At 38.5% G+C, this 22218-nt stretch overlaps 2 protein-coding genes across 3 annotated transcripts in view; one reads left to right on the top strand and one right to left on the bottom strand.

Moving 5' to 3' along the window:
* Positions 1–22218, bottom strand: part of LOC124159199 — a 224783-nt gene that overhangs the window by 110204 nt on the left and 92361 nt on the right. The window lies entirely within an intron of this gene.
* Positions 17876–20723, top strand: LOC124159200. 2 transcript variants are annotated; one of them, XM_046534848.1, is made up of 6 exons: positions 17876–18256; positions 18380–18588; positions 18674–18899; positions 19059–19237; positions 19329–19551; positions 19662–20723. In XM_046534848.1, the coding sequence occupies exons 1-6, from the start codon at positions 18220–18222 to the stop codon at positions 20510–20512; spliced, it is 1725 nt and encodes a 574-aa protein (XP_046390804.1). In that variant the 5' UTR covers positions 17876–18219; the 3' UTR covers positions 20513–20723. The 2 variants fall into 2 exon arrangements, with proteins under 2 accessions (XP_046390804.1, XP_046390803.1); XM_046534847.1 differs by having other exon boundaries at positions 18674–19237.

Below are 22218 nucleotides of genomic sequence, written 5' to 3'. Positions count from 1 at the left end.
GATAATTATAAATATCATTAATCTAATTCCACAGCCCACTGCTCCATACGAGTGCTTTCGCGGGTAATCAGAGCATTTCCTTCTACTTTACTCAAAAGGAGCATGTTTTTAAGATGCATTTGAAGACTAGAGAGACATGGTTTTGGCAGTATATAGATATTACGTAAATCATCATTGCAAAACCGTTAATTGCCAATATTTGGACCGACGAGGCCATAAAAATATTCCAAAAATTTGGTCCTAATCTATTGAAATTACACTGCTATTTAATTTCTATTAAAATACCGTTGCATGAAGGGCATTACCTGAAATATAACCTTTAAAATAAAATGTATATAAATTATTTTAAGATATGGAATCAAGTTATTATTTAAAAAGATATTTCAATTCTACTTCAAGATACATGGTATGACGGCTCAAATTCACTCAAGCTAATTTCAGGGAATTTAAAAATATGTGTCCATCAAATTACGTATAAAGGAAGGCTTTGAGTACCTTGAACGCGTGCAGCATATCTATGACAATGCCGGTGGGAATTAAGAAAAAATAGCGATAATGTTATAGCGAGGGAGAACATGAGTTCTCCTGGAGTTGCATTGAACAAAGCACAGAAGCCACGCAGTGCGATCTAAAAAGTTTTCTGCCGTTCATTTCCAGCAGAAATATTTCGATAAACTGGCTTATGAAAACGGGGAGAAAAAGTACCTATACTCGTCCTCACGAATCCTTTCAATTTTTAATTAAGGCAGTGAAGACTTTGATTTTTGACGTTATTTCATCAACCAAGATTTAAAATAATAAAAAATCTCTGCTGCTCAAAAACCAAACCCAATCTTCTTCAAATAAGAACATGCATTTCTTTTGCTAATTGTATGCGCCTTTATGAATACCAGATAAAGAAAATACCTAACCAGCTGGCAGAGAAGGAGAATAATTGCCTAGCCCCACTAATAAATATACGGCACTAAGAAAAACTACGCCGAGGTATATAACCCGCAGCCACTGCGTACTTCAACCGGTGACGCAGCGAATTAAAGAAGTAAGAAGAGAAATAAAATAAGAAATAAATTGGAGTTCTCGCGTACATGGGACAAGTAGGGAGATTTCTAACTGTGGGAGGGTTCAGGTTAAAATTCATTACCGAAGAGTGAAGGGGGGGAAGGGGTACGCTGGACGGATGTAGTAGTGAGGGTAGAGGGAGGTGGATGGGTGGGTGGGTCTAAATAGATCAGCCCCTCCTCCCCTGGCCGAGAAAATTAAACGGAGGGAAATTGGACGGAAGACGCTAGGAGTGGGAGTAGTGGCGTGGAGAGAGGGGAAGGCCGTTTCTTCGAAGGTCCTCAAATGATGGAGCTCACCATTATGCCTTCGAATGGAAATGCGGCTTGGGAAGAAGAAGCTTTAAATCTCCAAAAGGGGAGAAATATGTAGGAATTAGATCTTCCGGCCACATGCAAGAAAGAGTTTACAGCATGTGGTGTCGGAGTTTTCAGCTGAGAAGGTGAGAGGGTGAAGTTATTGGAACAGAGAGAAGACGGAAGTGATATTTTAATTTGGACTATCTCCAATATCCAAAAACACTTTCGTGTTTTCCGCGCATAACCCATTTTCATTTATATTTCATCATCAAAATGATTCATTTTAACTCCGAGTATTTAATTGCATAAAAAATTGGGACCGCCACCTAAAATATCATACTTGTTTTCGATGCATATTCCATTTTCTCTTATATTTTCCCGAAGGGAAATATTTATTCCAGCCGAAACGCCTTCGCATTCATAAAAGAATAAGGAAAAGGTGCTCCTTATATAAGAGGCCAATTTAGGAATTTTTGCTGTGTATATACGATGATGCATTAAATACAATTGATTGAAATGCATCCAACGCAGCAATTTTATTTATTCGGCTGATCAAAAACTTAAAAAAATAAGCAATTAATCGATTGATTTGAGGGGAAATATATTTTTAATACTAGTAAAACACGAATTTAGATTTTCAAATTTGGTTTATCAAAATGAAGAATGGAGTGTGAACTTAATATACCAACACAATCTCTAATTCCATTTTCACACGCTTGACCGGCGCACTTAGACACATGACCGTAGAGTTGAACGAAATGTTAGACTTAGAAAAGCTTTCTGGGCTAAATTAGCGCCCAGTTTACTTAGTCTGTTAACTAGATGATTTACTGCAGAGATTATTATTATATCATAAACGTACTTAAACAATCGCGTATGGTATCGTGTGACCAAGACATATAGTTTCCTTAAGTACATTTAAAAACCGGCAATCATCATTGGAATCACCTACTGTCAGTTAGCTCCAGCTCGACGACGCATTCATGTTCGGATGACGGGTGAGGAATTTTACATGCACACTTTGACCACGGTTCGCTAAGAGGTGTCTTGGGCCGGTGATTCGACAGCGTGAGCGGCGAGGAAGAGGGAAAGATTCGTATCTGAAAAATTCACTTCTCTGCGTTAACACACCCAACCCTTTTGCCCCCTCGCGCCCGCCTACGAGTATAAGGAAGAGGAAATATCAATCATGACGGTCGTTATTCTGGCCCGTGTTTACCAAAATAAATCCCGTCCTGGCGTGAGCCGAGCGCAGCTGTTCTTCCTGCTGAGCAAAAAAGGAAAAAAAGCTAGGAATCGAATGATTTTGGGGGGAAAAATATTTTTAATTCGTGGAAAATCACGTGTTTAGAATCCAAAATTTGTTTTATCGAAATGTAGAAGTGAGAGTGAACGCACTGGTGGAAATTTCCAGGGAGCCCTTATTGTAAGTGTTCTCTCAGGATGAAATGTCGTATTTCCAATCCCTAGAGGATGAGTTACGAGAATGACAGGGGAACACATACGAAGATAGTGCGATGGTAGGATACAATACAACTCATGTAATGATATTCATTAAAATAGTGTGACACTTGTGACCAGATAATCCTTGCACCATCTTTACCACGAAACGTTTACGTCTCAGATGAATTTTTGACGAAATATTACTTCGTTGATAATTTGGAAAGAAATAGTGACCCACACCATTATAAATGTGGTACCATAAGTTCGTTACTTTGACTGATTCAAATAAGCAGAGTAGCCGTTAGGACATGCAGGAGAATTAATTAACTCCAAAGAACTAATAATCACAATCTATTTTCACTTCAGCTTTTAATAATTTCACTCAGCATAAAATACGATCGGTTTCCATGTAAAAAAACTATTTACATGCCGTCTTTATGCATTAGTTCCAATATCCAAAATTCCATAGTTCCATTCCATAAAGACGGCTTACCTTAATGATATTTTTTGAGGAACTGACAAAGATATGAGGACTATGCGAGTCAATGACCATAGAAATATATCCAGTGATACCACCAATTTGGAATCCTCATCAAACGCACCTCATCATTTCCAAATTACCATTCGATAAAAAATTAAACGTTATTTCACAGCAATAAGTTGATCAATATAGTTGTTGAGATATAAATACTACTAATGCATCCTAAATATGTTAGTATTTATGTGTTTACTTGGTTCGTTAGTTCAAGGTGAGTGCAAGATAAATTGAACAAATAACTGAAGCAATGAGCAGCAAACTTTTTCTATCAGAAAAATCGCAATTACAAACCATCGGTGCCGTCAACATGAACAAATTTCCTGAAAAGAACTGTCTACCCTGGTCATTCGAGGTTTCCGAACTCTGACCCAAACGTTGAATGATGTACGCGACCATATTTTTAAAGAAGCAGATAGATAAAACAAGGGTAGACCCCCATGATTCATGGTGTGCGAAGGTTAAAGACATTTTGGGGCCTTGATATCATTTCCCAATCGTAAGGGGCACGACGTGCTTTCTCTCCCCATTTCTCCTCCGCCTCGACCGGCACTTCGGAACCAGTCGGAATGACCAATATAACCCAGAGATGGATGGGAAAAAGGAAGAGGGACAGATTGAAGTGGAACATCTTTAAACGTGAAGGTCAGAATGACCCCGATATGCAGCAGATGCCTAACAGGGAGAGGAGCGAGAAGGTCATGACCCGAAAGAGCCCCGGGAACATCCATCAAAACGGCGATGAAATGTTAAATTGCAGATAGCGAAATAAAATTCGAAGGATATTCTGCGTGGAAGCGGGTAGGATCAATCATGAGAGGCTGAAGTATGACCGTACATTTCGGAACGACGAGGCATGAAAATATGCTTGCCGATGTCGGATGGAGGAATGCTACCTATAAGATTTTTTCTCCCTTAGAGGCTGCTGATAGAGCATTAGGTAAGGTTGGTATACAACGCCAAAGAAGAAGAGAGAGATTAGGAAAAAGGAAATTGAAGAGGGGAACTGCCATGATAAGGAATAAAGTTTTATCTCCGTATGGCATACAGCGATGTCTGATATTAAGAAATATCATCTGTCAACTAGGACAAATATATATTTTTAATTTGTGTGTTTGTTATGTTTAATTTTTTCAGGTAGAATAGTCAAATGGATTTGTGTTATAAATTGCAAAGATGATAATATCTAATTGTCAAATTTAACCGATATAACATCCCATAATCCATTAAAATACCAAGAAGATTTCAGTTTGAGTTGAATCCGTGATTGGAATGTGATAGCATGCTTGTGCTCCGTTTAAATTTTATGATTGTTCTCCAATTCCGAAAATGCAGGTTCAACCCAATGACATTCAATAAGACGGAATTTAAAGTATCATTCGCTTTAAAACATGCTTCAAAGCTTCGCCGCATGCTTGCAGCGAAGAGAACTAGATGCAATATCGAGCGGGAATGCAAAATCTTCGAAATGTAATGGATCATGATAAAACATAAAAAGTTATCTAACTAGACGACAAGGAAATAATTTGTCGTTAAATCTTTTTAGAGGAAGTATTGACTGTAAAATAAACCTAAAATATTTCAGCCGTCAATTTGGACGGACCCTATAATGAGCAAAACCTAAAAGGAAAACGGGATAAAGAATTTGACACCATGAATAGACGAATGAGACATCTACTAATGACTACAAAAAAATAGCTAACGAAGGCAAGATCGCGCACGGAAAGACCAGGAAATATGCCCTGAGAGAACGCATCAGGAGCAGAAGAAGATAGAAGACGGTGAGACACCCTCATTAGGTCGGAAATTCGCGCGCTGAGAGCGACATAAATGAACGGTGAAATGGGAGCACGGAGGAGTTGAGGGGGGAGTCGAGCGAATTTCGTCAATTGAGGAGAGCTGGCTGGAAGTAGTTGGGTGCCAAAGGAGGCAACTCCAGGGGCTGTTTCTGTCGAATACATTTGACGTGGGAGTCAGTCCAAGGCTGAAAAGGACAGTTATTTTTTAGAGAGCAGGGAGACACAGACGCAGCTAAATAATCTTAAGTAGGTTTCATTGTGGCCGCAAAATTCAAAATTAATAATTTTATACTTAGTAAAAACGTGATCAATGTTTTTAGGGTTATTTCCTCGTCGACTCATTTTTGGCGGGCGACAGTTTAATAAAGAAAAAACAAATTCGGGTTAAAAATTTTTGAAAAAATAATAAATACTAATAAATATTAAATACTAATTTTTTTCAGTTGGAATGCGCCCGAAACTGTCGTACACCAAAAATGAGTCGACGCGGTATTAACCTGAAAACAAATTATCAGCTAAATCTCCGCGGAGGCCTCCGTAAAAATTCGTTAAAATGTATTTGCTTCACGGATTACAAGCTCTTCGGTCAGGAAAAATTAGGGTGCAAAGAATTGGTAAAATTCAATGCATTCAATTTTATATTTACACTTATTCAAGTCTGTTTTAACAATTTAATTTACTAAAGTATTTGGCATCTATTGCAAAATCTATCAGCTGCTGATAGGTATGAAGGTATAATGGTGACATTCATAGAACCATTTTTTATTACGACACTTAAATATATCCTCATTCTCTAATGCAATGTAACACTGCATTCTGATATATATTTCAGAATTAACTATAAAGTAAAGTAATTTTACGTATGCTGATATACTTTCGGAGCCGGTTATCAATCACAACTCTAATGGGGAGATCTACAAAAAATATACTAAAAATGAATAAAGAAGGATTTGGTTCTTTCCCGGCGAATGCTGTTGATGAAATCTTCTCGGGAAATCAGCCGGGTGATGATGGCCATTGCTGCCAACGTTTCGATGGCCTTCTCTGCCATCGTCTTCAGGGCGAATGAATGAAACGTTGGCAGCAATGGCCATCATTACCCGGCTGATTTCCCGAGAAGATTTCATCAATAAAAATGAATACTTAATGGGGGCAAAAATTGAACAAGCGCTTTCTCTTTGTCAATACTAACGTTTCTTTGTTAAGTTTTTTGATGGTGACAAATAAAACCTGCTTAATTGAAGTTTTATCTTTTAGACGGTTCCAGGATAACCATGTTAACGAAACGAAAAGAATTTAAAAGTCTCAGCTGATCCAGGAAGTAAGGAAAAGCAGATCAAAATATTCAATCGGTCAACCAAAAAATAAATGTAAGTATTCTCGTTATACGGTTTAGATATTCAAACCATTGGACTCATACTAAATTATGCTTCAAAGCTTCGCCTCATGCTCGCAGGGAAGGGAACTAGATGTAATCTTGAGTGGGGTAGCAAAATCTTTGCCCTCTTGCAAAGGGCTTTAAGCATTTACGTCAACTTTGCAGAGAACATGCGAGGGGTGAGGATGAGCGCGAGGCGGGGTGGCGCCCAAGGCCAAGTCGGCACCCGTTGGACCTTTGCGACGACATCGGCGCGAGAGAAATGCTATTCGAAGTGATGGGCTTGTCCCTTCGCCACTTTCAGCGTCCGACGTCGGGGAAGATCAAACCCCTCTGGCGCTCTCTGGGACGTAAAAGGCTATCTCCTTCCCTTCTATCCACCCCAACACCTCTCTCTCCTGCTCTTTCCCACCTTCATCCACCTCAACTTGTCTCCTTCGGGCGCGAGGGACGTGAGCAGCACCTTAGAGAGGCGGTAACTCCCCTCGTCTAGTGAAGGAATTTTTTTTTTGGGAAAAATTAAGCACAAGAAATACTTATGGGGGCGTAGTATTTTTAAAGAATGCAGTCCATGATTAAATTTAAAACCCCAATAGTATTTTTCACATGTTAATGCACAATTCCACTACCGACCAACGTTTCGACTAAGAAATTGACCAATAAATGTCGAAACCATGGTCGGTAGTGGAGTTTAACGCGTGAAAATTTATATTTGTGTTTTATATTCTATTTGAGAATGACCTGGAAGTGTCGAAACCATATTCATTATGGAGTTGTGCATTAAAATGTGGAAATTTCTATTGGTGTTTTACATTTTATCATGGATATACCGTTCTTCCACCATGCCAAGCCTGAAACAATTTCATACGCAGTCCAACTTAAAAATGAAAAGTTCCTCTTTTTGTGCATTGAAATTGTTTGCTTCTTTTGAACAAAAGAGCACCTCAAACTCGGGTGTTTGCTTCTTTATTTACAGAAATTAGTGCTATATACTCAAAATCATCGACGGTACTGCCCTAAGCTTTCAGAAGTGACCTCTTTTCGATATTCACTTTAATTCATAATTTCATTTTTCAGCTGGTGAGAATAATTTGTCTTTTCTTAGGAATTACACTAAAATGATAGCCTCACCAGAATGTAAAAATGGCGGAGTCTCAAATTTCAATTATGGCTCAATATGCGAAAAGACCACAACTCAGGTTATTGAGTGTTTTATTCCGTCAAATGGTCGTTGTATTACCGGAAAATGAACCAATAAATGCATGTATATTGGGATAAATATGATGAAATTTAACTATATGAAATGGTTGAAACATGTGAAACACAATACTCTGAGTCAGTGCTCTCCCTATGATTGGTGTAAACTAGTGCAGTAGCAAGAGAAGATAGCAACAAGCGCAACTATGACACGATTGAGTGTTTATAACCTACAGAGCTTTTTATACTTCAATACAAATTTTTCACACTGAGATGAAAAAGTGCATACCAAAAATTTCAGAGTGACATACAATTATAAATAGTAATAGGTTATGTTCTGGTTTCTCCCAATGATCTCACGAACGGTTAGTACAACCCCTAACATACAGCGCTTTCCTGAATACAGCTAGGAGGTGATCCTAATGCATAATTGTAGAGCCCCGGATAGGTGAATTTAAATTCTTCTTGTACCTTTTACATTAAAGAGCACCCAACTACCCAGATTTGAAAAAATAATTCAATTCTGTTCAAGCAGTTGAAGCTATTGGGAGCTAAAGATGGCACCAGGATAAAGTACCAAGAAATACTTTGCTTTGTAGTTACTCATCGCCGTCTACTCTAATTTAACACAATCGGTGCAATAAACCCGTGTTTTCTAATGTACCGGGTGAGCAGGTATCCTATCTTCCTGGGCATGTCACCAATTGAACTTTGTACCCATTGTTCGAGAGGAAATCCAAAATATTTTTTAATTAAAAAATTTAACTAAAAATAATACACTTAGGACTAAACTTCTCCTTCGACATTTCAGTTATGTTTCCCATGAGCATTTAAGTTCGATTCGAATGTGAAAATTTTGCGATTGGTGGTGAAATGGTACATACCGTAAAGTAACTCCGTGTACCACGCACCCCAGTGTAAGACGCTCTGAATTTCCAATGAAGAAACTTTAAGATGTAGGTATATTCAATAAAAATTGAGAGAACGTAAATTCATTTCAATGTAATTTTTCAGCAATATTCTATACATTGGAGTGTCCTGACTTCGTTTGTTGGCATTGGATCTGGACACCTTCACAAGAGGGATAACATCCGGTCCGGTGCAGCCCTTGCATGAATTCTCTATCAATGATCTACACAAACACTTGCCTCTGAGGGTAACAGCGCAGCAGACATAATCGGTCTCTCATACCTTGATTTACTCGTACCCTTTAACGATAGTAATTTCTTCTTCCAATACGTAACCCCACACAACCTTCGTAAAACGTTATCTCTTTCTAAATCCAACTCAATAGGGGTCGAAGGAATTTCATTAAAATTCATTAAGGCATTCTACCTTTAATACTTGATATCTTTAATTTTTCCTTAATGCCATCTCAATTTCCGATTATGTAAAAATCATCACTTATTACACCAATTCAAAAAGTTAAAAAACCATCTTCTCCCAGTGATTACCGGCCAATCTCTATTTTGTGCTCTTTCTCTAAATGCTCAGAAAAGATTGTTTTTCAGCAGGTTACGAATTATCTGAACCAAAACAACTTGCATGATCCATATCAATCTGGATTTCGGAAAAACTTCTCCACGCAAACTGCGCTACTCATATTAATGGATTATGTACGTCGAGGAATCGATAAACGGATGGTTACAATCCTGGTCCTTTTTGATTTCGCTAATGCTTTTGATCTTGTTAATCTCGCCAAACTTCTCCATAAGTTGGAAAACCTTAACTTTCCCTGTTCCACTCTTAACTAGTTTTACTCCTATCTGAAAGATCGTCAACAGGCAGTCGAGGACGCGAATGGGAATACATTACGGGGCCCCCCAAGGGTCATTTCTTGGTCCTCTGCTATTTCCCTTGTATGTCCTCGATCTGCCCAAGTGTATTATAAACTGTAAATACTTTTTATTTGCTGACACCTAAAGATTTGTCTTCACTGCCATTTGCATGAGCTGAATGATGCAATTTCTAAAGTAAATCAGGACGTTCAAGCCATCAATTCATGGGCTATAGGCAATAACCTTGTGCTTAACCGTAGAAAACAAAGACAATGTTACTCGGTACCTCAAAACTACTCAAAAATGTTGACTTCGATGTTTTGCCGAAGATTATTGTTGGTGATGCTGAAATGTCATATGCAAACTCCGTTAAAAACCTTGGGGTCATATTAATGCCTAATTTGTCTTGGCAAAACCATGTTCAAGCCATCATCAACAAGATAAATATGATCTTGTTTCAGCTAAAATCTCATAAACACCGTTTGCCCCCTCATACCCGAGAGGGCAGTTAACAAGATTAGAACACAAAATATTGCATTTGAAATAATAACCAAAATCTTCAGAACACGACAACAGTCGACGGAAACAACAACACGCTTTCACCAAACCAGACGAAATATCTGCGCATTACAGCAATGCAAGAATAGAGACTTTTTTGAAAATAAAGATCAATAGAGGAGTACTATCTTGGAACGGATACACTGAATACTGTGATGAATAGGGGTATAACACGTACGAAGCAATTAAGACGGTTTGGAACAAAAAAAAAAAATAACGTCAAAAGGAGGCGGTGAGTTGGGAGGCGAAAGGAGCGGAGGAGAGCTGCAACAAACCAATCTCCGAATTGATAGATCCTCACGATGATCCTTTCAGACCGCTTGTAATGTGTACGCAGTTGCTTTTAACCCGAGTGCCTTCCCTCAGGGCTCGCCGGATGAAGAGGTTAGGTTAATCGAAACCCGAGGCCAGTGGGATCGCGCGTTCCACCGCCAGGGATGAAAGGAAAGGTCTCAGTGTCTGGAGGATTGGATGTTGGGGCGTTGGCTCGGGGAGAGACTTCGAGGGAGAGAAGGAAGGAGTGCAGCCAATGTGAAAGGGTCAATACTCACACACTCACAGAAAACAGACACGCCTCTGCAGAGAGGAAGTATTCCCAATAGTTCCATCGGAGAGACCCGGAGATGCATCGTCGAAGTCGAACGTTTTTTATTCCATATCACACTGCAGTGTACACTCCTCGACAGCAGAAAAGAAATTGCAATTGGGATGTGCGATATCCTATCTATTGAGATAGGCTCAGAGAATAATTAAAAGTAAGCATAAAACGCATGCTATGAAGGTATTTGGTATGTGTGTTGCAGATGCAAAACTTGATGGACGTTCATTTGTGGTTGCATTTATACACCGGAAACTATTTCCGTCGCCTAACATTCCGTTGCATAATACACGCTACATAACGCTAAACGCCCATACTAATGTTTATCATTCCTCCTCGTTAGATTAATCCAAATATCCTCTACACACAATTTATGATTCAGAATGTCCATTTAAAATTTATCTGAAAGAAATGCGCGAGAAACATCTATCGCATTAAATAAATTGTATATATGCTGTATACATAGAGCGACTACGACGACTGACCTCACTGCACTTCTAATGTTTATACCTAAAATCCTTTTCTGAGGTATATGAGCATCTATATTCCTTAATATGGCATAAGTACACATTCCTCCTATCATGAATAGATGCAAGAAATGATTTTCAGTATCCTCTAATTTCCGTCACAGCATTCTCTCAATTCTTTCTCCCTTATCCCATTCCATTGTTCCCGAGATAAACCAGAGGTAATGAACGAGCTGGAACGCGGAGGACAATGAATGACATCGCCTAGTGGGCCTAGTATTTATAATGCCACTGCGAACACTGTATCTATTCCGAGGACTCCTGATGGATTTATGCTACCTTCTTGCGGATAAATATTGCGTATCAAAATCTAAATCACTATCGATAGGCGAGTCTAAATCGCGTTTACTATAAAGTGTATTCCACTTAGAAAATCAAAAAGTAAGGACGGCGAGAGCATTCGGTTGGAACCTTAAACCCATCCAATTATGCCTTGCTGTCGATCTATATCAGCTCCCCCTGCAAGGCATTCGATTCCCTTCGCATTGGGATTTCCAAGACCGATCCCCAGTCCACCCGCATAGCCCGGAGGTTCCTTTCGGAAAGAACGGCTCACTTGTCTCGGGAAATGAGATATACAGACACTCGATTGGGCCGTTCCGGAAATGAGATGGAGCAGGAGTGGAAGGGCCTAAGGATAGCAAGGCAAGGGACGGGAGTGGGAGCGGATCATATTCCTCCTCAAGCCACGGGGGCATAGATGTGGCCGCGTGCATCGGACCCGTTATATACCGAGGGAATCCCTGATACGTCCCACCGTTATTCCGAGGGAAGCCCTGATACATCTCCCACGCTCACTCCCCGTCCGATTTGGGCCGTCAAGCCGACCGAAAGCAACACGGCTGGATGGCGTCGTCACGAATGAACGGTGACCGACACTAATTTGAGCGCGGGGACGGAGAGGGAATACTACTACTCGGAGAGATAACACGATGTGTGTGTGCGCACGGGAAGTGAATTCTCGTCAATGGGGAGTTCGTAAGCTGGAACACGGTCTCGATAAGGGATTGATGCATTGATCCGTGAAAGGCGAACCGATATCGTTGGGACAGAACTACGGAATAGCCTAGATATGTTGCGTCGTATTTAATGCTCCGGCAGTCGCGGACGTCTTGCAAACCTTTCAACGAAAACGATAAGTATAGGATATATGTCGAAAAGTCAAGATACGAATGTCTTACCCATGTAACACACACGTTTATCGATAAGAAATACGTTTGGCTTACAAAATACATTTAATAACATAATTATACACATATCAAATAAATACATTAAAAAACATTAAAAAAATAAACCTACACACATGACAATTTTTTATTGCACCTTACCCAGGAATAGTAGCAAGGTGTGTACTAGTAGCTGAATCAGAGCTCCCTGACCTGTGAGGTAGAGATTTGAGTCATGACTACTAGTTTTTTTTGCACAGCATGAAATGCAATTACTAGGTACTTCAAAAGGATCACTCAGTCTAATTTAAGCTTTACTAATCAATTTATTTCGTGGCTTAGTCCGCCATTTACATTACTAAATCCATTCGGCTAGGAGCAGGAGTTAGGAGCGCATAGCGCACAGTACAAAGTAATCCAAAGTAATGAAAAGGCTCTATCACTTTTATAAATATTTAGAGATCCATTAATTGTGTCAATTTTCCCGGAACCATTCTTCATTATCGATGAAATTTGAATAAATATAAGTGAAAAATCAAGGACGACATTGAAAGTTCTCTTTTGATATGATGCGGAGGTTTTTCTTCGAGCACTCATTCCCCAATCTTTATAAAAAGATTTAGTTCGAATATCCAATGTACCTATTGGTATAACTTATTAAAACGTACAGGCAAATAGCATGAAATATAAAAGTGAAACTAATGGCGTAAAATTAGAACAGATTCAGAGTCCGTATGAAGAAAAATTATTTTTTTTTGTGTTCTCTTACTACCTTCACGTAAAATTTTAGGAGAACAAACCGTTATTTATGAAACACTCGATAATATTCTCTAACGTGTTTGCAATCATTTCCGGAAAAGGAATAATAACAAAAATAATAAACCAACTGTGGCTCTTACGGTCGCGACTAATTTTTATTTTCCACCCACAGGGTAGCACTATTTCCCCGTGATATTTAAGAACAAACGAGCCTCGATACTTTATCACGGATCCGACTCTCAACCGGCAATGATGCGTTTTCATTTCGGAGAAACTCCGGTTTTTTCTCGCCTCGGGGAAAATAAGCCTAACTAGATCATTTCGGACCTCCCACTCATTGTGTGTTTTAGAGCTTGCTGGTGAGGATCCATGAATTTTGCAGCGGGTGATTTCGTCTCGCCTCGTGTTCCAAAGTGAGGAGCCGAGAAAAAAGCTGCGTTAGGGAGGGAAAGTAAAGGTCGAGCCGCCGCACATATTTTGAGCGCTATGAATTTTGCAGGAGACATCCTCTGTTTGCAGTCGAATACGTTTACCTGTCTGAGAGCAAGGCTCGGAAAACGGGAAGTGGGAAGGAGATAAAGCTTAGAGTGCGCAGAACGAGGTGAAAAATAAAACCCGAAGAGCGAAATAATGTTGGCGAAGCGAGGTAGCAGGTGGCAATGGAAGTGGGGATACGGAGGGGACATACATCATAGCAAAAAGCGCACGGCTTGAAATGTAGGAGTCATTACAAAGGACGGCCGCTACTTTTTGTTTCCACGAATGACATCGAGATTCGGACTGGGAAATTTAATGAATATATCACAGCGCCAAAAAGCAAGCTGGACCCAGATTCGGAACACAGATAATAATGAGTACACGAGTTTACATACAAAATTATCATTCCGCACCACTAGAGTGCACAAACTCATTTTTTCCCCTTAATGTCTGGGTATGAAAATTTGAAATAGAAAGAGTGAAAAGAAAATATGGTTGACTTTGGTTTTTCAATGAGTTGCTAACGAATATGATTTTTTCCACTTCTTATATCTACTTGATATCCTGGAAGCCATTACTAGGGGGGTGAGATAATCAGTTTGTTATCACTTTCAATTTGAGAAATTCTTTCCAATGGTTAAGAAATCATTGATGTACTCAAAAAGCGAGACAAAAATTTGGAATTTCTCGTGAGACTTTTGATAGATTTCTTTGCAACACGCTCAAATAGCTTGGCTCCATTCATTTTTAGAAAAAAGATGATATTTTGAGATTAACGACGTCGTATAAGAAGTTATAATTGATGGTATTTCAGGAAATGCAGTAAAATAGGTCAAGGTAAGTAAAAATCGTGAATCTTTGCACAGCTCTCCACATATTAGAAATAGACATCATCATCAATGTTAATCATCCGCATCCTTTGTTCATTCATATCTTCATTCCCGCAAAAATAAATGGAAGACATTGCGGCCATCACATCAGCTGCCTTTAAAGAGAAAATATTACTCATAAACGATAGAATGATATTTTCCAAGAGTTCCTCCATTTGACTGAGTAAAAGCCAATTAATCAGAATGCATATGAAAATGAAATCAACTATTTCCACAGATAAAACCCCGTTCAACCATCTGAAATTGAACGGAGAGACAATACGAGGTACTCTCTGGCGTATCAATAATTATTATCATACTCATTTTTAACCACGAATATTCACTTCTAATTAACTTCAATATTTAACAGTGTCGAATATGAAATGTAAACAACTGTTTCAGCAATTCCATTTATTTTCTATTTCAATTTCCCGCAACTCTCCCCTGAACTCTACACTCTCTTGGTACTTCTATCATTTCCGCCCTAGTTTTGCAGCTTTTCATATTCCATTTTTTCTATCCGTACCCTTGGGTCTCACGTTACCAACCTAACCGTTCTTCGCTCATTTTGAAAAATTCCATACCTCACTCACTCTTCTGCTCCACTTTGCTCACGGTATTCTAAACTCGACTCTCTACACCCAAGTGAAGAGGGAATTCATCAATAAGAGGAGTCTTCTTACTGCAGAAATTATTGGCTTTGAAGTCAGGAAGACATTTATTTGGACCATGCTCCCATATGGTATTAAGGCATGGAAGATGATATCAGCGGAGTAATCAAGTTTGCAAAATAAGGTGTTATGGAAGAATAATTAAGATCAAATGGATTGATCGTGTGAGTAATGCTGAAAAGGGTAGGAGATAGGAGAATTCTTGCGAAAACCCTCGGCAGGAGATGGCACAATTTCATCGGCCACATCATGAGACACGTGGTTCTAATGAAAAGCATCATTAGAAGGTCAGGTAGAACGGACGGACGGCAAACGTACGCCATTATAGAGTAGACGATGGATGATGTAAGGCAATTTAAGATAATTTTCCAACTGTTCCTTCAAGGAAATGATCGTCCAATTAATGGGCAAAAAATTATTTTTTAGGCAGTAAACAAAAGACTTTGAGAAAGTGCTTAAGGTTACAGGTCGCCCAGCTAAAAAGAGACGTTTCTTAAAATGTATTAATAACTCTGATAGGATGTGAATTTTAGCCATGGACCATATTTTTCCATGGTATCATTAAAATAGTTTTATTTTATGTAACCACTACCATTTTTCATTGCCTTGTGGCATTCCAGTGCGTTTATAATTTTTTATCGCCCAATGAGAAATTTATAAATTGATGAGATCGAAATCGAAAAAAATCGCAGCTCCTTCTGAAAATCTGGATTCCGCTGTGCTAAATAGACTATGAACGCACTTTAACTGGGTGCATTATCATAGCATGCACAAGAGTTATGGTTTGATAATGATGGAAATTTAATAATTCCCCTTAAACCCAAAATGGATGGACAGTTAACACGTGTACCAGAAGCAAACGAAGAAAGAAAACTGTGCGATTAATATTCAGGAGATAAAACCGTAAAAAACGCCATTAAAAGTTATTACATCAATAGTTCCAAATATAAAAAAACGCCCGGGAAATCCTAATTTACACGATAATAATCCATTTTGCAACGCTTCTCTTGAACACAACAAGACTCTTCTTTAGGATAGGGGAGCTGCTACTAATTCTCCTCCCAGAAATCTTGTTTTCCACTCCATCCTTTATGCTTCTTGGTTAAAGTGTTCATAAAGTAGCAATGAAACATTAATTCAGCTGAGATGTCCTACGAGATGCTCTCCATGAATAATTGGAAAGTTTCGGCAGCGGAGGAAAATGACCGAAAACCTCACAGCGTCAACAAAGCCAGTCCAGATCGCGTCAGTTTCACGCAGGGTCGGTTCTAGATATTTTTCTCGTGTGAACGAACAATATTCCGCCCCCCAAATAGCCTGAGAGGTAGTAGGGATTCTCTCTGGATACGTTTTTAATTTAATACAAATATTTAAGGAATAACTTAAATATCAGCGTGAACTTAAAACGTGCTTGATATTAAATATTTAATGTGATAATTTTAGAGCTTAAAAACCAGTGCATAGGCGTTCCCTTTTGCTTGGCGCCCTACGCGGCCGCGTGCCTTGCTTATGCCTTAGACCGGCCCTGGTTTCATGAAACAAGAGGCATCTAATCCCTATGTTAAGCTAGCATCAAAATACTTCTCTTAGTTTATGAGCTAAGTTTAACACGGTCTCAGTTTTATTGTAACGTCAGTTATTTTATTCCTCCACTAATTTTTCACCACGGTGGATGCATTCAAGAGAACAAGGCAAAGCTCATCTTGTAATAAGCAGCAAGAGCCTGAAATTCAAATATTTAAGATAGAGGGGTTCGTTTATTTCCGTGGGACACGCATTTTTATTTAGTTATAGCGTTAAGAGGATTAGGCTGTGTACATTTTTGCTGGGTAGGTTCATATGCCTCATATACAGACATATGTTTTTATTATGATGCTTTGATTATTTAATTTCATGTATTGTTCATCAAAATTTGTAAATACATGAGACCATTAGTGAAAAACTCTATTATACTTCACTTTTTAACATAATAATAACGGGGTAATGCCAATTAATCAAATGATTGAATAATCTAATTATGCTACTACCGCAATCCGGACTCCATATAAGTTGATAAATTAAAAATGATCAAATTTAAGCCCATAAGTGTTCTAAAATGTACGACATCAATACTAGCCATTTTTATTTCAACCACGGCCGCCCAAGGAAAAGAACAATTCTCCTAACATTGCCGATTTACTTCACTTTTGACATTCGTTTCCCGATATTATAAGATATTACCGTAAAAGGCGAGGAAATTGCTTTCTCTCGATAAAACTTGAGGCAATGGAATGTGCGTCATCAAACTTGAGTTGCCCGACGGCGATGCCCGTCGCAACGCCTATCCAAGGCGCTTGGCGGGGTGAACGAGGAAATTCAGAGGGCGAGAGCGCTCAAAGGGGTTCTCGAGGGCGCGCGCCTTCACCACTTGAGACCACGCGTGCGACAAGGAGGAAAGAGAGGGAGAGTCGTAGAGTGAAGCTTAACACCATCTCATACGCCATTCGATATAACGTTAAATTATATATTTATAAAAGAGAATGTCTGTTAGTTTATCCACTATGCGTTTCCTTAAGGCTGCACGGATTGCGACCTAAGTTAGTTCATAGGTGCATCTCGTACTCACAAACCCCGTAGTGCTACTTTCCGTTGCGTCGTTTTCTCATTACTGATTGGTATGTCACGTCATTCAACTTCTGCGGTTGGACATCCTACCGGTTGGGCACATCTATTCACTCGCTCAAAGGGTAAACGTAATAATCCAAATCAGGGATGGGCATGATTCGTCTTCATGAATCACGAATCATGATTCGCGAATCACAAACTGTGATTTGTGATTCGTGATTCGGATCATTTTTTTTTCGTGATTCGTGAACCGTGAGTCGACTCTTTTTTTACTAGTTGAGGTGATTCGTGAGTCGAATATTTGTGATGCAGCTCACGATTCACTGACGAATCACGAATTAATTTCACTGCTGTATACGTACAAGTCAGAAGTGCAACCACTCGGATAATTCAAAAATATATTTTGCACTGTAAATTCGTTCAAATGTGACTTTCAATTGTTTTGAACAAGATGACAAGATAGAAATGAAATTTGAAAATAGCAAGACACAAGTCAAAGAAAATGTCAAGAAGGCAGTCTGGAGAAATGGCCAGTACCAGTAAGTTGTTATTGCAGTTTATGCTTACCTATAATTCTTACTCTACTTTTATTAATCATTTCACTAATTCAAATTCGTAAACACAACAAAGTGATTTTTATAATAGAATTCGTGTCATTTCAGGTGAGGTAAATCATGGTCTTAGTGATAACGTTGCTGAAGGTGGTACCAATTACCGTGCCCCATCGAATTTAATTTTTGATGGAAAATTTTTCCAAATTGTAAGTCAATCTGAGAAATATATTTCTGCCCAATGTCAGCTTTGCTTGCCTGTAAACAAAGTGGTTAAAGGAGTGGTAGGCAGCACTTCAAATTTTACTCGGCATCTTAAAGTACGAAAAAATGATCAACTTTTTATTGACAACAGTATGATTGATTCCAAATTTATTAAAATAATGCATCATCATTGCTTTTTAGTTGGTTCACAACGCATTACAAAGTTATAACAAATATAAATCACAGAAGAATGCCAAACGGACTGGTGAAATTCAGCAGAAGAAAATTACTAACTTTGTTTCTTCCAAATGCATGAGAGTGAAAATCAATAATGAAATGCTGAACAAAGATATAATGCACTACATTATTCATAGCATGAAGCCTGTCCGCACTGTGGAAGATGAAAATTTTATGCGAATGTTTCAACGTAAGTTTTCTCAGGCCAGCAAGTGGTTAAGGGAATTTATTGATAATACGATGAACTCTGTGATGGTATTTCTCACATTTCTAATGACGTCCTACATCAACTTTTTTCTAATACACTCTGTTTTTACTTTATGTGCTGATGTATTTTATCCTTTGATAGATATTGATCCTTCGGTTCAGATCATGTCAAGGAGAACAATGGGTCGAAAATTAAACCTCATGTTTGAAAATGTAAACCAAAATTTGGCAAGCAAATTTACAGAAATTCAATTTATGACTTCTACTGCAGATATTTGGTCCACGAAACATAGAAGCTTCCTTGGTGTCACAGCTCATTGGGTAAATTGTAAAATAATATTATATAAAGCCTTTTGTGGCCTTAGCGTTATTTATCCATTGATCAAATATGCTAACTGATTTATGTTTCCAGATAAATGATGAAACATTGACTCGTGAAAGTGCTGTTTTATCATGTGTTCGATTTAAAGGTACACATGATTACAAGAATATAGCAGACACTCTACTCAATATTTTCATCAGTTTTGGGTTAAACAATGAGAAAGTTGCCACAATGATTACGGATAATGGGTCTAACTTCGTAAAGGCATTCAAAGAGTTTGGCTGCAGTGAAATAATAAATATAGACAGCGATGGTAATAACTTAAGACAATAATATGATACTATTATTGACGAATTTCTTACAGTACAATTTATGCATAAAAATTCAATGTCTTTGCTGAATCAGTTTTCGTATTGTTTGCAGATTTGCCCATGCATGAAGATGATAGCGACATTGAAGAGCTTTGCATTGATCTGAATTTTGGCTCAATAAATATGGCATGTGAAGATCTAGAAGAAGACAGGTTTTTACCCAAACATTTGCGGTGTTTTTCTCATACATTATCCTTAATTGCAACAACAGATTTAACAAAAATTCTCAAGAACTCTCAATCTTTGGTTAATCGCTTGCACAAATCTGTAATGGCAAAGTGTAGTTATATCTGGAATGCATCACGTAAGCCTAAATCTTCAGAAATTATTACTGAAATTCTTGATTGTAGTCTCGTATACCCTTGCCCTACTCGGTGGAATTCACTGTTTGATGCAGTTTCTCAAATTGTAAAATTGAGGCCAAAAATGAATGATGTGTTACGGAAACTGGACATGAAGCAATTATTCTCTGATACAGAATTTGACTATATGGAAGAATTCATTGCTTGCTTGCGACCAATTGCACAAGCCATTGATGTGCTTCAAAGTGGGAACAGCTGTTTCTATGGACAACTTCTACCCACATTATTTTCAATACGCAAGAAACTTGCGGATCAGCTGGAGAAGCCACTGCTCTATACCTTATATTTAATTCCTGAGTTGTTGACCGCTCTGAACACTCGTTTTGGCAAATATTATAATCTATCTCCAGAAGTGAATGATGCAATACTGGCAGCAGCATTCCACCCTCAGTTCAAAATGCTTTGGTTGCCAAATAATGTGAGTGATATTGATAGTAAGCGAATTACTAACCTGTGCCTAAATTGTTTGGAAGAAGTCAAGAATAATGGCACACCATCTATCCACAGTAATAGTGAAGAGGACTCAGATTTTTATGTTTAAGCCTCACCAAGTAAAAGCAAGACATCTCGAAGTGAGTTAGAGTTTGCTTCTTTTATGGCTGATTCAGATAAAACCTTCAAATGTTTTACTCAGGGCTATCCTAATATTCGTAAACTTTTTATTAAATACAATACCCCAATATGTTCTTCTGGTCCAGTGGAGAGACTATTTTCATGGGGTAACTTTATTTTGAAATCAGAAAGATCAAAAATGCCCGACAAGGTGTTTGAGAAGTTAATATTTCTGAAAGGCAATCAACCATATTGCTGTCTCTAATAAGTTTTTTTATATGATATTGTTTTTTCTTGGGTTTCCAGCCGAGTGAGAAAATTCGTGGCTAATGTTTTTCGTAATGTACTCGTTACTTAATGTAACACTCTTCCATCGTCCTCTGAGCAGAAATGAACTGCAGGCCTTCCCTTCTGCGCTTATATAGCTGTTCAATCCGGGGGGCATTGTTGTCATCTTCTGTCCATTATTTTTTTAAATTAATGGTTTCTATGAAGAGAATGGAAACAACCATTTCCGGGCCATGTTTTTAAAATTATTTGAAGTTTTTAATTTCATATCCCGAGGCAGTATGCTGAATGCCTTGATAGCAACGTTTGTAATTTTTTTTAATAATAAAAAAATAGATTAATTGATCGCCAACCTATGATTCTAAATTCCTTTTTTCCTCTTACAATTAGGGATATTAATAGAGGTTAATATGTCCAATACGAGTGAATCAATGTATATCATAGGTAGCTCCATGTTGGTTTAAGGACGTGAAGGTAACCCAACTAACGGCATATTTTTGCATTCTTACTTTGCTAGATTTATTTTTTTAATAGTGCGGTTTAGACTAGTACATTATTGCCAACTCTTTTTCATGCATGATATGTAGTGCATGTTTGGTGAGAATTCACCCCCTACCACACACCTTTATTTTGGCTTGCAGGATGTTTATGTACAGAAATTCTGGTAATTTATGATATCCCGTTGATTCACACTGCATCTGCACAAGTTTTAATTAACAGGCGAAATAATTGGTATAGGTTCCCAATTATGGGACCAATGTTCATAATGTGACCATTACTTAGTGTTATTGTAAATCTGAAATGGCACAATGATTTTCCTTAAAATATGATTCGTGATTCGTGAACCGCACGAATCATATTTTAAGGAAAAATCACATGATTCATGATTCGAGATTTGAATCAAATTTCCAGGCGTGAATCGTGATTCGTGCGTCGAATCTAATTTCTTCCATGATTCGTGATTCGCGACTCGAATCAATATTAGGTGATTCGTGCCCAACCCTGATCCAAATGAAATCTAAAATGAAATCCAAGTTATAAGTTTCCCACTTCTCGGGATACCATCCTTCCCGAGCAACGCCGGGTGGCATGCCAGTACTCAGGGGCGCAGCTAGGAATTAAGGCTAGGGGGGTTTCAGGCGCAGCTAATATTTACGAGTGTGGGAGTATTCCATACCCACCAGGGTAAGCAGGAGTGGAGGGGGCCTTCCTCCAGAAAAAAATTGAAGAATAATGGTTCAAAATGGCGGGTTTTGCGGCTTTCTAAAGGATATTTGATAAATCCTAACACTATTGTGTGAGTAATAGTGATCCAATTAAGTAAAATAGATTAAACTTAAAAATTCCTCTGAGCTCTGGGGGGGTTTTATGCCCCAAAACCCCCCTCACTGCGCCACTGCCAGTACT

Source organism: Ischnura elegans, chromosome 5 (genome assembly GCF_921293095.1).
Source record: "Ischnura elegans chromosome 5, ioIscEleg1.1, whole genome shotgun sequence".
Lineage (NCBI taxonomy): Eukaryota > Metazoa > Arthropoda > Insecta > Odonata > Coenagrionidae > Ischnura > Ischnura elegans.
Note: the sequence above shows the minus strand (reverse complement) of the source record. Positions and strands in the feature narration are given on the sequence as shown.

Coding starts and splice junctions, on each gene's coding strand:
- LOC124159200 (XM_046534847.1), top strand. CDS start 18,220: ATGTCAAGAAGGCAGTCTGGAGAAATGGCCAGTACCA. Junction 18,257..18,379: donor TGGAGAAATGGCCAGTACCA/GTAAGTTGTTAT, acceptor GTGTCATTTCAG/GTGAGGTAAATCATGGTCTT. Junction 18,589..18,673: donor ATTTTACTCGGCATCTTAAA/GTACGAAAAAAT, acceptor ATTGCTTTTTAG/TTGGTTCACAACGCATTACA.